Source organism: Triturus cristatus, chromosome 7, assembly GCF_964204655.1.
Source record: "Triturus cristatus chromosome 7, aTriCri1.1, whole genome shotgun sequence".
NCBI classification, from domain to species: domain Eukaryota; kingdom Metazoa; phylum Chordata; class Amphibia; order Caudata; family Salamandridae; genus Triturus; species Triturus cristatus.
In genome coordinates, this window is record NC_140590.1 from 1715319347 (window position 1) to 1715337304 (window position 17958).

The 17958-nt window shown below is 46.7% G+C and overlaps 1 protein-coding gene across 2 annotated transcripts in view; it reads right to left on the reverse strand.

The window, feature by feature from the left end:
• PHC1 (polyhomeotic homolog 1) overlaps window positions 1–17958 on the reverse strand; it is a 189594-nt gene that overhangs the window by 47426 nt on the left and 124210 nt on the right. For both annotated transcript variants that reach the window (XM_085619935.1, XM_085619936.1), the window contains one exon: window positions 1388–1502. In XM_085619935.1, coding sequence (XP_085476061.1) covers window positions 1388–1502 — 115 coding nt within the window. The remainder of the gene's footprint in view (window positions 1–1387; window positions 1503–17958) is intronic.

Below are 17958 nucleotides of genomic sequence, written 5' to 3' on the forward strand. Positions count from 1 at the left end.
GATTGGAGAGTTTCTTGTCATACGACTGTGTTCAAGGACACTTGAAATACTGACTATTGTTTGCTGTGCATTTGTTTTTTTACAAACTTAGGATTATAGTCACTCTTCTTGGGTGTGCTAAGGTGTAATGTGTATATATTTGTAGCATTTGGATTCGTCCTAAATGCATTGGTACCCTGATGGGTGGGTACTGTTGACACCGTTGAGCCCCTCTATATGTGAAATTTAAGATATACATATCGATGAACTTTGAGCTACTGTTGTGAATGTGCAGATCCTAAAGCGAATACCCATGTCTTTTGTGATTATACCTTCAATTTTCAGGTCGCCTCCATCTTGAATCCACCCTTGGATTCCACCGGACACTTCCTCAGTCGACACAAGCAGCAAGTCTTCTTTGGTCGCCATAGAAAACAGCGACGCGACCCGACACCAAAAGACACCTATGCACCCAGCTTCCCTGGGTGAGGTAACTCGTGCACTCCGGTGCCCTAGTGTGTGTTGGCCCTCGAAGTACTTACCTTGTAAGTGGCTTGCTTGTAGACTTCCTCGAAGTACCCTAAAACTTTAAAAATCAAACCGCGACTTGCACCATTATAATCAATAGGGAACCCGCGGCTGTGTTCACACACTGCAAGCATCTCCCGTGGGCCTGTTACTTACCTGCTAACGCTGCAGTAGTGAAGCCCCAGCGATTCCCCAGGCCCTAGGCCATGTCATTTTGCAAGTCCACATTCTTATACCATTTTTTTAGTATATGGTCTGGTACGCCCCTAGGGCTCCAGCCATATTTGTGCTCAACTTATTGAGAAACGTTGAATTTTGAATGTGTATCTGGCTTCTAATCTCATAAAGAGTTTAGTAAGTGTGTCTAGTAATAAATACATATATATTTGATATATATACCTGTGTGGTGTCCTTTCATTTGGTAATTCAAGAGATTATAAGGTAAAACAAGCTGCTTTACATTCCTCTGAGACTTAGCCTGAAGGCTGCTCTCCACATCTACCACTAGGATAGCTTTCTTTAAAATGTTGTCTTAAACCTATCTACCACAAGAGTCGAATTGGACTGGTGCAAGGTGGCCACTATAACTAGTGACCAGCATATGCCAGGCCAACTTCTCACACTCCCCATCAAGAAAGCGTTACTCCCCAATAAAATGTTAAACACAGCAGTGTTACAACTGCAGTAGTGTGTTGATGGTTCTAAAAAGAAGGCCAGACTTTAACCTCCTTCCCCCCTCCCCCACGGTGAATGTTCAATTGAACCTTTTCATTTTCCCCACCAAAACTACCATGCACAGGTTCGTATACTAAACCGCGTGAGGTCTGGTTTGGGCATGGCATTTAACAGTCACAGTGGTATTACAGACACATGGGCTCACCCACGGTGGTTCCGTTCTCCTCTTCCTGCACATCAGATACATATTCAGGGGGATCGGAGGGCGTCTCTTCTGGTGCTTGTTTTTCTGACTCTTTCAGCGATTGAGATCCACAGACCTGTTACAAGCAGAAAGCAACACTGAGCATAAGATCATGAAAACATATAACCTTTTGTAAAGTCTCCAAAAATGTCTTGATGACAAATCAGTCATCAAAACATCAACTATAAAATCACATTCATGTCTTTCGCATTTAGAAACGTTCACCCTCGGATCGTGAAACACAAAAGCTGCATCATAGTGGACAGAATTTTCTAACCAAAGGTCATCATGCCCCCCCCCCCCCCTCCCCACCCCCCCAACACAGATCCCTGAGCGATGAAATAGACAAGTGTATGCCCCATTTCCCTTGTTCGATTAATTTTCAGCAGCTTTTGAGGTGTGGTCAATCAGCAATGCGCGCAACAAAAATGACACCAATACCTAATGGAAAGCATTGAGTGAACACTGCAAGAGCAACACTAAAATGATCCTACTAAAAAGCATTTCAAGGCTAACATTTGACAACATTTAAAACTGAAAAATAAACCAAACATCAAGGAGAAACTCACATGCACTCCCAGAGGTGTAAAATTATTTTACAAATCCACTTGTTCTACAAGTAAATCTAATTAGCCCAAATATTTCCGAAGTCAGTGAGATGGGCTATTAGACAGAAGATGCATACGGTTATCAGTGCATCAGAAATCGTTTGCAAAAGCTTGTGTATTAAATCGTATTTGGTGCATGAGGCCCATGTATGCAAATGTACTCACACAGTGGTCATTCAGCTGTCAATGGGTGCTGCACACACTTGCCAGTGGAGTTACATGTAAAAGATTTCATATGTAAAAAGAAAAAACACACAGAGGCAGAGTACAGACTGGAAATGATAGCAGTACTGTGTACATGTCTACAGTGGCACCATCTATAGAACAGAAAAACATTCTGCGTCCTAGGACAAGCGGATAGCTGTAATCCTAAAAGTGCCCTAATGTGCAATTCTGCACAATTAATATTCTAGCAAACACGTCTGGTGGTTGGGGGGAAAGAGGCGAGCCTGACCGACATTTTTGTATTTGAGGAGTACATGTTTCAATTGGTTTTTAATATCCTTTTTTTTTTTAACTCAGGACTCTGTGTACTTATGTGTGTGTATAAAGACACACACATGAATATATACATATTTTCAGTGTACTGCTGGGAGAGAGACATTTCGCCAAGATTAAACCAAATGTAAAAAGCAGGTTACACTTGACCAAAACGTTACACATAAACCTCCGGCGTGGGGTGGGTGCTCAATTATCTGACAGTAATTAAAACGGGTGACTTCAGGCTAAACATGGACCTCGACAGTCAGCTGATACCCACTGAACTATCTCAGACGTACACATTTCATCGTCATCTTACTCACTTCTGACCCAACAACATAGAGGCGTCTTAACTGCAGTCGCTACGACTGTCTTTCAAACTCTACATCCCCATTGACTGCAGGGTACCCTTTCATCTATCATTAGCCTGTTTTTGCTGATTTTTATCTTTCATTATTTTCTTTTTTCTCTCATTAAAAACTATGTGTGGAAACTCGTCCCAGATTTTAGTCTTCATTTCCCGAGCTGGAGTACAGTTAATGCTTTCAGTTATTCACTTTTTTAATATATTTTTTTAATAAACTTTATTTAAAGTTTTACATGAACACAACCATGAGTGTGCACTCAGTAGTGAGCAAAGGAAAAACATATACATGTAATACAGTGGTAGTTGTTCAAGACTTCGGCCCATCCGCAGTACCCCCCGCCACCCACCTCCAAACTGAAACTACGAGTTATTAACTTTAATGAACCAAATTCAGTTGATCCTTCATTTTCTTGTTCGTTTGATTTTGGAGCCAGCTTTCAGATAGTTACGTTATATTTTAGTATAAAGAGATCATTGTTTGGTTTACAGTTTATCTAGATTGTATTCTGTAAGCCTACTGTGCAGTGGCGAGCACTGAGCTCTACTCCATGGGAGCAAGCAGGTCTACACACTTGGACCTGTGCACTGTGGCTGAGTGGGGGTCAGCCCACAATCTGACCATCAGGTACTGCTGGATAGGTACAAAAGCATTTGCACCATGTGCACAACTCACAAAAGCAACTGTCTTGTGCCCTACGGCTGGACAACAGGACGGGAAAGAAAGGCAGTTTGTTTAATGGCACAAAGAAACAACTTCAGCGTTGTGTGGTGTCTCTCGCCCCCTGTGTATAAGCTTAGCCAACTAGAATTTGGTGTGAACAATTTACAGAATAAAATAATGATGTCCTCTATACTTCCCCTATTTGCACAGCCCTTTTTCACACCTTCATAATCAGACAGAACCTGGTAGCCGCCTTCCAAGGTGGATGACGTAATTGCACAAATAGCCTGCCATTCCTCAATATACCAGAATCCTCATTATTTGCATATGCTAGAATAATTCCTTGGGTCCACTGAGATACTAGAACACTTTTTAAACATTATTTTAATGAACAAGGTTCTTACCTTCTTTCTGGTGGTTACACTATCTAACAATTAACTCCTGACCTTTTGAATCTACCATGCACCCAAGCTGGATCTGGAAATCTTTCATGCAACAGCTCCTGTGCACCCACAGACGGCCTCATCGGTGTTTGCAGCACTTAGGCACTCACTGACCGGTGTTAGTTTCACAAGCAACGGTCACGCCCTCAGACGCAGAGTGGCTTTCAAATTTAGTGACTGTGTGCTCAACCTAAACTGAGAACTAAAGACCCAAGAGAAGTACACTTTGCAGAAAGGGAAGGGGGCTGAAGGTGAGGAATCTGTGGTTAGATGGGGTATACACCAGAATGTAAATGTTATTTACCCTGTAAGCATCTGTTCTTAGCATGGAGTGCTGTAGATTCACATGCTCTGCACACTCAAGCCATCTGGTGTCAGGTTTGCACATTTACAGACAGTTTTTCTTCAAAGATGTCTTTTGAGTCAGGGGATGTGCTGTGACTCCTTCCTTAGTAGACAATTCACCTGGGCACCGACTTCAAGTTAGATTGTTTTTTCGCATAGCGGACCAAAGTATTTATGGAGTGGCGAGAGGAGGTACGTCATGGTCCTGACTTAGTTGATGACAGGGCTGAAAAAGAGGCAGCAGCTGCTGAAATGCCAACATCCTCTATTGGTTGGGGCAGGGACTCGCAGTGACTGCGTTTAGGACTTATCCTTGGAAGGGCTGAACCTGTAAGGTTTGAAGGTCGAACTTATATTGGACCCCAGGCTGGGTAACAGATTACTGCTTCGGTATAAGCTAGGTATTGCTGCCTGCTTGGACTCTTGATCAGCCAATCAGCGAGATCGGGGGAAGACATCAGTGCCAACCTGTAATGAGGGGCCACCACTGTGAAGCACTTCGTGAACACCCTTCGAGCTATTGTAACCCCAAAAGGAAATAAATGAATTGGTAATGCTGTCCATTTACCACAAAGTGAAGGCACTGTTGGTGGCTGAATGGGAGTATGAAAGTAGGCATCCTTCAGCTATAACATGTTATGTAGCCGCCTTACTGGGGCAGAGAATTGATGCACTGCGGAGTTCTCATGTGAAATGCTCAGGATGAGCCACCCTCCTTGGGAAAGTAAAGAGAGTACATGCCCCGCCCTGCTGTAGTTGAAGCACTATCTGTTGCGCCTGTACCTCTTCCTCTAAGAAGCAAAAATGTTTCCTGATGAGGACGCGAGTGTGGGGTAGGATGTTGGAAGGAGCTTCAAGAAGTTCTAGGCAGTAGCAGTGGTAAACCACCGCTAAAACCTACTGGTTTTATGTGATTTCTTCCCAGTGGGATAAGATATATTTTACTCTACCCCCCCTCAGGTGAAATGATTGTAGGGAGGTGGGCCAAATCACTGCTTGGAGGCGGAATCGCCTTTATTGGAGCAGCTTTCACACCGGCCTTTCTTGTTACCCCTGTAGGTACCCTGCCTTCTGGTGGAAGGATTGCTGCAGTCTTTGGTGAGATTGTGGCTGATCAGGGGAAAGTGGTCTTGGCTCATCCTCTAAACTGTTGTTTCTGAAGGGAGCCCTGGGCAGCAGGAGTTTGTAGTGCATCCATTGTACGAAATACACATTGACTGCATGGTCACCCCATATTTGTCACCCAATGCTGGACCCGCTATTTTTGCTGGCTTTAAACTATGTGCACTTTAACCCTGCTAACCAGTGATAAAGTGCATAAGCACCCCCTTTAAACATGATCAAATTGGCATATTCTTATTTGGTTTTGTTAAAAGCCCCACGCACATTGTACTAAATCTACACAGGGCTTGGAAGTTAAATACCACCAGGGGACTGCAACATCTACTGTGCCATCCACTACAGTGGCAGTGCAAACATGGCTTCAGGTCCACCAATGTAACCAGACTGTAGCATTGTAAAAACTGCAATTCAAACTTTTAAAATAAAACCTTATCAACAGGTCAAAACCTCCCTTTTGAATTTTAATAATTAGGACGTGTAGAAATGTAATGTTAACACGTTCCTATATTTACTAGCAACCAACAGCAATTTTTCAGTGTGAAAGGCATAGCTGCCCTATGTAGAAAACCAGAGTACTGATTAAAAGACCTAACACTGTGTGTCAGGAATCAGACTAGCTACAGTTATATTTTGATAGTTATTAAAAATCCAGTTCAATGATGAAGTCAGATTTTGGATGAATATTAAAGTAACTTTTAGGGCTTGATTTTGAGTTTGGAGAATGGATACACTATCACAAATGTGAAGGATACCTCAATTAGCTCTCTGGTCCCCCCTCTCTTTTTTTTGTGATATAGATATTTGTTATTTCTTTTCTCAATTTTTCCCAGCAGGGGTGTTTAAATAATCAAGCTCTTTTTTGTTTATATTCGGTTTATTATAACTGAATTGGCATTTGCGTGGGCACTCCCACGACAATGCATGGGGTCGGAGGTTAGCGTACGACAGTTCCTGTCTGCACGGCAGCCCGACGCCCTTTGCATGCATATTTAAGCATGCTTGGCGATATGAACCATATTTTTTTCATTGCCGGCATTGACGGATACATTATGAGGATATGGAGTAATTCTCCTTTTACACGCATGCGCACTCCTGACCACCAGTTGCACATGCGCAACCTGTTTTATTTTTATCTTTATCCGGTATCCCCGGAAAGGGTAACCGCCCAGAAGCCTGCCCCTTTACTCCTAGAACCGCGTTTGCTGCCTTTTCAAGTTGCTAACTGGCAGTGTATGGATGGGGGAGGCTTATAGGGGCCATTACCGGGGCAGAACCGTGAGTTTACTACGCGTTTCAGTTATTTCAATATAGAGCTTTATTTATTTGTTTATTTGTTGGCTTTTCACTTAGCTGAGGATACGCAATTGACAGCATTTCTGTTCGTATCATTGTCGTTTCAGCCCAGTACTTGCGGGCAGTCCATGCCTCCAGTCTGTGGAGCGATCGTCTTGGTACAGTTTGGTAAGGACTCGACGCTCCCTTTTTGTGGCATTTATCTCAGACGTGAACCAGTTGGAGTTTAGGTTATTTTGTCTGCACTTAACCCTTAATCTCTCAGTATCATTTATTGTCATACATATTTATTGTTTCTAGGCAGCATTTCTATGTTGTTCAGGGTTGTCATTCCATCTAGCACCACTAATGTACCTGTGTTACTCATGCACCTATTTCTCTATTTTATGTGGTTGTTGTGCACACAGCTGTGGCACACGAATGATACATCAAGTTTTACTGATGCACATGCCTGTTGTCTATCCTGTTTTTTTCTTTTCCAGGTACTGATCAGGAGCGGCTTTCATCATTACGCTGTAACCACAGTGAGGGTATACAGGTTACTGCCCTGATCTGCATGGAGGGTATTTTACTTTTTGTGTTTCACGTGCACTTTCATTTTAGTTCTGAACCTCAAGAAGCGTAAACGACCCTTATGGCGATAGAGGCGCGAAACATGTCGACCTATGACCAACGAACCCTGGGCATAGTATGCCTTCAGGGGAACATTTTATTTAGCAGTCAGACTCTGCTAAGGGTACATCTGTTTTACATTGGCTGCATGATGACCCTTTATTAATTTTTCACACAATTGCACGCACTGTCTTCACCCTCCACAGAGGACCCACTCCCCACACACCCGCATGCATCATCCGGCAGTCCTTAAAAGATCTCCGATAAAGTGACCCTTCGGGGGGCCCGTAGGGAATTGCAGCGCCGGCCCTACGAGGAGCACTGCCCGATGATGAAGCATGACACCCTTCGGGGTGTGTGAGGGCATTAGAGGACAAAGAGTGGTCTTTCATTAGTTGGGTGGGTCCTTCACCTAGGATTTCCTTTCACTCTTCTCTTTTCTCTTCATTTTGGGCATGGGTGACTTTTTGCGCCTGGCCACAGGAACAGTGTCCTTTATGGGTTTACACCTTGTATACCTTATTATAAGTGCAATGGGATATAATGCACTTGTAATAAGGAAGACAAAATATCCCTCAAGTTTGTGGCATTGTAATACTTCCGGCAAAGTTTAAATGGAGCAGCTATAAGTTACAATTCCCTGCCTAAAGTTCTTGGGGGCTAAATTTGCATTTACTCTCCAACCTCTGTCAGTGAAGAATTAGCATGTAAATAGGTGTGAAAAAGGTGTGAAGTGCCTCCCAGGAGCAAACAATAGCCTGACCTGATTGGGCAGAGAGGACTCCTCTGAAACTCACAGTTGATTCAGGGTTGGGCTGTGTAGGAAGCTGGCTCTGTATATTCTATACCAAAGTAAGGTATAGTATGCACAGAGTCCATTGGATCCCCAATGGTAGGCAGAGGATAAAGCAGATAATACCTTACTCTATTTGTGGTAGTGTGGGCGAGCAGTAAGGCTTTATCAGAGGGTAGCGTTAAGCATTTATTGTACACACTCAGGCAAGAAATTATGTCACACACTCAAAGACAGAACTCAGACCATAGTTTGTATCAAAAATATTCTTTTGTTGTATTTTGTTTTTAGAACCAAGCCAGACTGTGCAGGTAAGTAAAAATAGTACTTTTCTGATAATACAGTTGAATGTAGTTGAATGTAGATACAGGTAGGTCAAATGTTCAGAAACAGTTGGAATTACTTTTCAGTTACTTTGCAATTACTTTGTGATTTCTTTTTAAGTTACTTTTCAGATTACTTTTTCTACTCAGTGTGATATGCCTAGATATCACAATGGGACATTTCCTGGATAAAAGGTGAGTAAAACTGTTTTTTTTTAAAATCAAAACACAGTTTCTCAGTTCTCGATACAAAACACCCTCAACACAAGTTTTTCAGAGGGAAATAGTCAATGCAATCCTATGGAGAAAAAAGGGGTTATCGTTTTGCAGGTAAGTAAACGGTCTTGAGTTACAACAAGGCTTCCTCTAGAGTCGAGGATGCACTCAAAAAGCACCCTCAGCGGCACTAGGGCGGCCGGATGCAGAGTGCTGAGGCCCAATGTTATTCAATGGGAGACAGGGGGCCTCCGGTTGGTGGCTGTTCACGAGCATGCCACTTGGATATGGGAGCAAAATTCCTAGGGTTTAGCTCAGGGCAAAGGGGGGTCCAGGTTAACACACAAGGTGCACCCACAGCAGCACAGGGGCGAACAAGTGCAGGGTGCTGATTTGGCATCAGGTGCCCTGTTATTTTCAATGGGGATTGTCAGTTGTGGTTTTTAGCTGCAGGCGCAGTTCAGGAAGTCTTCCGGGAGGAACCAACAGCTGGGCAGAGAAGACGTAGGTGCACCTCAGGTCCTCTTCTCCAGGTCACAGGACGGCCGGATTCAGGGTTTGACTTTTTAGGTTGGATTTCACCTTACCGGGCCACTAGCAGTTGGGGGTGGGGCGGTCTCTGAGCAGAGGCTGCAGCAGACGTAGGGGAGTCCTGGAGGGGTCAACCCATGGTGGACTCGGACTCTGGAGCACCGGGGGACAACGCTGGGACCGATGAGCCATTCGGACTCAGGCCGTAGGTGATGGGTGCAGTGGTGGTTCCAGGCGTCAGGTTTCTTGGTCTACAGCAGGCTCTTGCTTTGGAAGTTCTTTTAAACAGAGCTACTGTTCACAGGAGATCCAGTCTTTGTGGAAGGCAGGAAGGCAGTCAGTCCTCACAGGGGTTCTGGAGTTCACTGGCTGCAGGACAAGGCGACTTCTGGCGCAGGATCTTCGGAATCTGCAGATGGGCCAGTAGGGCTAGGGCCAAGTCAGTTCTTCTCTGCAGTCGCCTCTGATAGGTGTCTTCTTTTGTCCTCCTTCTTCGTAGGTTTCGGGAATCTGTTTTCTTGGTTCAGGGCTGCCCCCTAAATACTAACTCTGTTAAGTGGGCCCATTTTTATACAAGTGAACTTCTCTGCCTTTTGACAACCTTGCAGGACCCTCTTTAGAGTGGATATGCTCAGTTATTTTGTAAACAATCCAAACTAACAAGTTACTTACCTTCGGTAACGATATATCTGTAAGAGACATATATTCGTTATGGATTCCTCACCTTAAAATTACCCCCAGGCATCAGACTGGATCCTGAGACTTTCTTGAGCAGTACCCCTGCGCGTTCGTAGGTGGCGTCAGTCAACTCCAAGTTCGTCGTTGGCATCATGGTCGTCGGAATTACGTTGCGGTTTCTACTTAAACGCCACCCTTGCGCGCTGACGTCACTTCTTTACACTACATTCCACACCAGAAGCGCAGAGCCATGAAAGACACTGACCACTGGTGCACAAAACTAGGGCCTTGAAAGGGAGTCCCTTACCCTAGAAGTCAGTTCGCAGAACGGGGAGAATGGGTGGGGCAGAGAGGAATCCATAATTAATATATGTCTCTTACAGATATATTGTTACTGAAGGTAAGTAACTTGTTCATCTGAAAGAGAGTTAGTTATGGATAGAATAGATACCCTAGCAATACCAACCCCGGATGTGGATCTGCAAAGTAAGTTCACACCAGAAAGTCCTGGAGAACTGAACGGTCAAAGAAGCCGTCTCTCCGGACTTGGCTGTCCAGGCAGTAGTGTTTAGTAAAAATGTGCAATGAGCCCACATAGCTGCCTGTCAGATGTTATGAAGGGGGACTCCAAGTCCCAAAGCAGTAGTGTCTGCCGTCGGCCTGGTGGAATGGGCACGCAACCCCACTGGAGGTTTCTTTCTCGCTAAGGAATAGCAGGTTTTAATGCAAAGGACGACCCATCGAGAGATGGTCTATTTTTGCACGGCCTGATCTTTCTTGGCTCCCACATAGCCAACAAAGAGCTGGTCATCCACCCGTAATTGCTTTGTGAGATCCAGATAGAATGAAAGCGCACGTTTTGGAGCCAGATGGTGGAGCCCTCTTCCTCTTTAGAAGGATGCGGAGGCAGGAAGAAGGTGGGCAAAGTGATGGTCTGTCCTATGTGGAAAGAGGTAACCACTCTGGAAAGGAAAGAAGGTCTAGTGCAAAGGACAAATTTGTCCGGATGAACAGCCAGGAAAGGAGGTTTGGAAGAAAGAGCCTGAAGCTCACTCAGCCTGCGAGCAGAGGTGATGGCAACCAAAAAGGCAGGTTTAAGAGTCACAAGTCTGAGAAGACAGTTATCTAGCGGCTCAAAAGGAAGGCACATAAGATAGGTCAGAACCAGGTTCAAGTCCCACTGGGGCATTACAAAAGGAATTGGAGGATACACGTGAGTAATGCCCTTAAGGAAGTGATTTACAATAGGGGACTTGAACAGAGAAGGCTGGTCCGGAAGCCAAACAAAGGCCGAAATGGCCGAAAGATAGCCTTTTAGAGTGCCCAGAGCAGAGCCCTGATGGGCCAAAGAAAGAATGAAGAGGAGAACCACTGAAAAGGGAGCAAAAAGGGGATCCACAGCCTTTGCTGCGCACCATGCCACAAACTTGTTTCATCTACAGGCATATACCGTTTTGGTGGAGGGACGCCTGGCTTCCAAGATAACATTACAGACTTCGGGAGGAAGGTGGAAAGCTGTCAACTGCCGCCGCTCAATCTCCACGCAAGGAGGTGGAGGCTGGACATGTTCGGGTGGAGGACCGTCCCCTGCTGCTGCGACAGAAGATCTTCCCGAAGGGGCAGTCTGATCGGAGGATCGATGGACATGTGCAAGAGCTCGGGATACCAGACTCTTCGTGCCCAGTCAGGGGCCACAAGAATGACTTGGGCCCAGTCATGCTTGATCTTCTTCAGCACTCTGAGTAGAAGTGGTATAGGCAGATAGGCGTATAGAAGACCGCAACTCCACTTGCGAAGAAGAGCGTCGCCTAACGAGTGCCGCCTTGGAAATTTTAATGTGCAGAACTGCTGACACTGCGCGTTCTCTTCGGTGGCGAATAGATCTAACCAAGGCTCTCACCACTGCTGTAAGAGACCTTGCACCACCTCCGAGTGAAGACGCCATTCGTGATCCATCATGCACCCACCCCACCCGTTTGTTGCAGTACCACATAGTGGTGGTGTTATCCACAGACCCCTCCCAATCCTCCTCACCCTCCTCTGGTTGCCACTCAGGGCGACAGGAAACACTAGGGTAGAACAGGGGTACAAAAGTACCGGTCAACGTCGGTTCGGCATCGTGGCCACATCGAGGGGGAGGTTGGGGGTCGACGTCGGTTGGGGACACAACCGGCGTCGGAGGAGGCAGAGATGTCGCCACTGGATTCACGCCAGAGGAGGTGTCACGAGGTCGACTGGTGCCAATCCGGATCCAGGCTTGGATCCCTGGGGGCCCTGCGGCACCGGAGAGGAAGCCGCTGGCATCGAAGGCATATAGCCCCAGCCCAGTCCGCGGGGTCCGAAGGCGCGCCGGCAGAGCCGGGCTGCCCAAAGATCAAGTGGAGGGCTTCATAAAAACTACAAAGTTGGGCATGGGTCGCCCCGGCTCCTGGGAAGGGAGGGTGGGAAGGGAGGGAGGCTCGGGGTCGTCCCAACAGGCTTCGCGGGCAGAGCAGGACAACTATCTTCCGCAACCCGCGTCGGCCGACGGATGGGGAGAACACGAAGAGCGACGATGCTTCTTCGCCTTCTTTTTGTGCTTCGACTTACCCGAAGACAAAGACTTCGACGATGAGCGATGGTGATGGTTCCGCGACCGGTCCCGCGACCTCCCTCTCGACCGGGACCTCGAGCGGCGCGGAGCAGACTACCGGGCTTCGAGAAGCTTTCGGGACAGCTCCTGAAAAGACTTCGGGTTCAAGGCCTAGCAGTCGGAGCACGACTTCGGGTCGTGGTCACGCTCCAAACACCAAAGGCACACGAGGTGCGGGTCCGTAACCGACATCAATTTGCGACAGGAGTTGCAAGCCTTGAAGCCGGTTTGAGGATGGGACATCCCTACGTGCACCAAGAGTTGAATGACTCGAAAAGATGTCAACAACAAGTTGCAAAAAAAAAGTCAAAAAGTGACTTGAGGTACTGCTCTCTCCGGATCTGCGATGGCTGGCGTGGAAAAAGAAAGAACTGACATCAGCGCGCAGGGGCGGCGGCTAAGTAAAAACTGCGACATCATTCCAGTGACCACGACGTAAACTACGAACGAGGAGTCGACCGACGCCACCTACTAACGCGCAGGGGTTATGCTGAAGAAAAATTCTACGGATACAGTCTGATGCCTGTATGTAATTCTAAGGTGAGGAATCCATAACTAATTGTCTCTTTCAGATATTAACATAGAGTTGAAGTCTGATCGACCTTATAGAGGCGGAGTATACCACGCCTGAGAAACTTTTCTCTTTTTTTATGTTCTTTTTGTTTTTCCTTTCTTTGTATTTGCACTATGAGCACCAGGTACTCGACCTGGCATCAGGCCGAATGCAAAGAGGGCTGTTTTTTTAAATGAAAAGGTTGCTCTTTTTAATGACATCGCAACACAAGCAAAACGCGCCGCAATAAGCTATATCTTGGCCGCAGCATGCTTGTTAGCCTCTAATACCAAGCCTACATATGCAGTACCGCATCCTCTTGTGTGCATTAAGCTGAGGGCAAAGAGCCTGGCACTCAAGCTGATAAATGTGGCTCCTTCTAAATAACCTGGCAGCAACAAAAAAGCGGTTTATGATGTGCCACACCCCTGCCGCCCCGCGCCTGCAAGGTGTTATTTTAAGACATGCGCTGTATTATCAGACATGTATGCGCTGCACTGCACTTTATCATATGTACTAATGGTTTTATTGGTGTATCAATAATTGTATTGCTTGTCCTACTCGTTAGCAATGGTTTTTAGTAACTATGCAAAACAAAAAAAAAACTTGAAACCTGAACTGTATTTAGGGGGTGTTTTAGGGGTCTCGAGGTCAGTAGCCAATGGGCTACTGACCTTTGGGTGACTACACCCTTGGTGTGCTCACCCTACGTGGGGGAGTGGGCACAATCCCTTATCCTGATTGGAGAATGCCTGCCATCTGCAAGATGGCGGGCACTGAAGAGTGGGCCTCACCTCGCCTACCCCACCTGAGGGGTGCGCTTGGCAGAGGTGGGTACACCTTCTGGGCTGCTCTAATTTTTCCCAAATATCCAACTGCCGGAAAGGGGGTGAGACAGGAAGGGGGCTTGCTCCTGATAGCAGGAGAGGCTGGGGGTCGTATTACAAAGGCAGCAAAGCCTATGAAGCTCCCCAGCCAAAGATGGCTCTTCCTGACCCGGGGGAGAAGTGAACATCTCCGCCCAGGAAAGGCTTTGTTTCTGGACCCAGGGAGCGAAGACTCCCACCCCAGGGGTCCAGAAACATATCTCGTGGTGGCAGGCTGGTGTTTACCAGTCAGGGAACCCACCAGAGGCAGGTCGTTTTTCAGGGGGCATCTTCCAAGATGCCATCTGAGTGCATTGTATAATAAATCCCACACTGGCATCAGTGTGGGTTTACTGAATTCCAGGAAGTTTGGTAGCAAACTTCTCAGCATAATGAAGCCAATATGGTGCTGTGGAGTTTGTAATGACAAACTCCCAAACCATATACTCTTTATGGCTTTATTGCACTTACAATGTCTAAGAATGGACTTAGACACTGTAGGGGTACAGTGCTCATGCAACTGTACCCTCACCAGTGGTATAGTGCACCAGCTAGAGGGGTGTCTTACCTATATCATAGGCAGTGGTTTGCAGCCATGGCACACAGGTATGTGTGCCATGTCGACTCTTCACTTTTCTCTGCATCAAAACACGCAGCCTGCAATGGCAGTGTGTGTGTTAAGGTACAGGACCTCTAAGGGTGGCACAATATGTGCTGCAGCCCTTAGAGGCCTTCCCTGGTCACAGTGCCCTTGGTAACCATGGTACCTATTACAAGGGACCTACATGTTAGGTTATGTGACATTTGTATAGCGCGTAATCACCAACGGTCTCTTAGCGCTTATGAGAGAACTGCGAAACCCTACCAGCAGATGCCTGTCAGTGCACCTACTCGGTCAGTTCACATCTTGTCCCCAAAGCCTGTGTGAACAACAGAGTCTTAAGTTTTTCCCTGAATGGAAGGAGGGAGGCTTCCCTACGCAGGCTTTCCGGTAGCTTGTTCTACAGTTGGGGGGATGAGAAATGAGAAAGCTCGTCTGCCCATGGTGGCTTTATCAAATCGTGGGCAGGAAAGCAGACCTGCCTCGGACAAGCGGAGGTCACGTCCTGGCACGCAACTCTTTAGGCGGTCCTTGATGTACTCCGGTGCCTGCCCAAAGGGAGCTTTGTGTGCAATGCATAGGCCATTAAACCTGGCCCGCTGCTTAATTGGGAGCGAGTGCAGCTGCTGCAGAAGTGGTGTGGCATGTGAACGTCTTGGGAGCTTAAAAATGTATCTCGCTGCGTTGTTCATTACTACTTGCAGCTTACCTAAAAGCTTGTCTGGTAGCCCAATATATAAAGCATTGCCGTAGTCCAATCGCGACACAATCAGTGCCATCACACCGTGCGCAGAGTTGAGATTTATAGGAGGGGTGCCAGTTTCCCAAGTTGTCTCAAAAGGCCCGCACAGGTCCCTACCATGTGATCACTTGGTTTGACAGTGTAAGCTTAGCATCTAATTTAATGCCTAAGCTCTTCACGACAGAGACCAGTGTGGGTGTAGTACCCAACTCTTGTGGCCATAAGAGAATAGACCAGGGCTTGCCTACCATGGTGATGGCTAGTACCTCTGTTTTGTCAGGGTTTACTTCGAGCGAGTTGGCAGTCATCCAGTTTACTGTATACCTAAGGAAGTTCTGTACACAGGATTGCGCTTGAAGGGAGCTGTCGATCCGAAGGATCAATTGAGTGTCATCCACGTACTTAAACACTCGACAGTCGATTTGAGCCAAGGCTGGAGATAGATGTTAAAAAGAAGGGGGGACAGCGCACAGAGGAGATCCACTGATGCGCCACACCACAGATTCCCAACATGTGGCCAGAGAGGTGCCAATTGGGGGTACAAAGGTACAGTTTTGGGAAAGAACACAGGCCCTGGGGACCTGATTGGCAGGGACCCAGGGCACATCAAGTTAAAGTGCATAAGAAATCTGGCAAAAAGTGGGGGGTTTACTGCAACAGAAACTCAACTTCTTACAGGCTGTGAACATCCTTTTTGACATTACAGTTCAAAATCCTGCTTGAATGCGAAATACTACTTAACAAGTCTGCTGGGTTTTACATAAAACTCGGGAGTGCACTTGAAAGGAAGGGAAACGGGGTGCCAAAACAATTCTTGAGTATCCACTGTCTGGTTGCTGAAAACCCTACTTTTGTTTTATCAGACATAAATCTCAGGGTTTTACATATTAAACTGGAAGCCTCCTTGAAAGGAAGGGAAAGGGGATACCAAAACAATTCTTGTGTATCCACTGTCTGGCTGCTTGAAAAGCTGCTTTGTTTTGACACAAAGTCCTAAATCCTTAATCCTGCGAAGCAGAGCTAGGAATGGTGTCTGATTAGGATGCTGGGGTTACTAGCTCAAAAGGCTGCGTCCCCAGCAGCAAGGGCACAATGATTGCTGACATTAGAGATGGTCTTGCCCTTGAACACTATTTCTTAAAGAGCTCATGTATCTTCTCCTCCCTTCGGGGTCTGTCATTTCAGGAGACAAGCTCAACAAAATCAACTATACACCAGTGGGTCAGAGCTCCTCTGGCCACCACTCTTGCCCATTGCATCTATTTTGTGCTCTTTGTTAGGTGGCGGGCACTGCCTGTAGCCTGAGGGGAGGTCCTTTCGTGGGCAGTATGAAGCACACAGTGATCTAGCGAACATGAACCTTGATGTACACACGGTTGCTGAGGGTGTACAGTTTATCTCCACTCTGGGTATTACTACCCTCGTCTTTATTGGCTCTTTAAAGGTCTGTGAAGCAAATTAAAGCATGTCCTTGAGCATTGGTAGGAACTAGACTGTCCACTCTGACTTGGAAAGCATCTCTACAAGGAGGTACTCTTCCTTGTGGAGGATGAGCATGTTCATCTTATTGAAGGCAGCAGCCCTTTGTCTGATCTCATGGTAGGCCGTGATATCATTAGGTGGGAATGCCATGACAGGAAAATGGTCCAGATCCAGGTACTCAGAAGGGGCGGTTGAAATTGTAGTAGTTCTAGGGGTCATCTGTGGGCACTAGATATAGGGATCAAAAGGATCAAAGGAACTGCCTAGGTCAGAAAAGATGTTGGGACCTCTCAGCTGACTCTAGCGGAGGCAGAGGGGGTGGTGTACGTAAGTAAGGTAGTGGAGGTGAGGGTGTGGTGGTAGAGATGAAGGAGGCAGGGTGATGGCAGAGGTGAAACTTCAGGAAGAGGGTAAGTGCCCCTGAATGTCACTTCAGTGCCAGTTCTGTGGGGGCTTCGAAAATTGGTTCTTCCTTGATGGCGTACCTCCTTTTGCGAGTGAGACTCTCTGCTGCCTTCAGCATCGGTGGTTTTGCTAAGATCTTCCCAGTGATGACATGGATGAAGAGGCTTTTTAGCCTGGCACCTAGCTCCTCTTGGAGCCTCTGCAAGATGGACAATTCTCTTTCCACGAATCTGTCAATGGTGCTTTCAGAGTCGATGGCGGTGGTGTCAATGTCATTCTGGGCATTGACAAGGGTTTCTGTGCAGGCTTTAGTGGTGGCAAGACTGTTTGGTGCCCTCGGGCATGTAGATCTTACCAGCTTATAAGTTTTGACACCCTCACATGTTGGAAGGTGCTCGAGGAGACAGACTCTGGTCTGGGAGTGTGTTGGGTGCAGGGATTCCAGAAGAGCCAGCCTCTTCTCCTTTGTTAGCACGGTAGAGGTCCTGGTTGCTAAAGATATTGATATTTCCCTGAAAGCCTTGCCTTCCATACCTTAAGGCTTTCTTTGAGTGGAAGGCAAGGACATGCAGGAGGCATTGTCATGGTCCAAAGAAAGGCACAAGTTGTAGCTGATAAGGTGGTCAGACAACGGGAACTTATTGTGGCACCTAGGGTAGTTTTGGAAGGGCATCCGTTCCAACAGCCTCTTGCGATCTGCATGCTCTGGTGTCGACAAGCAAAAGACACACAATTGATGGACGGAATGCAGAACAAATCAAAACATTCACCCCCAGTCA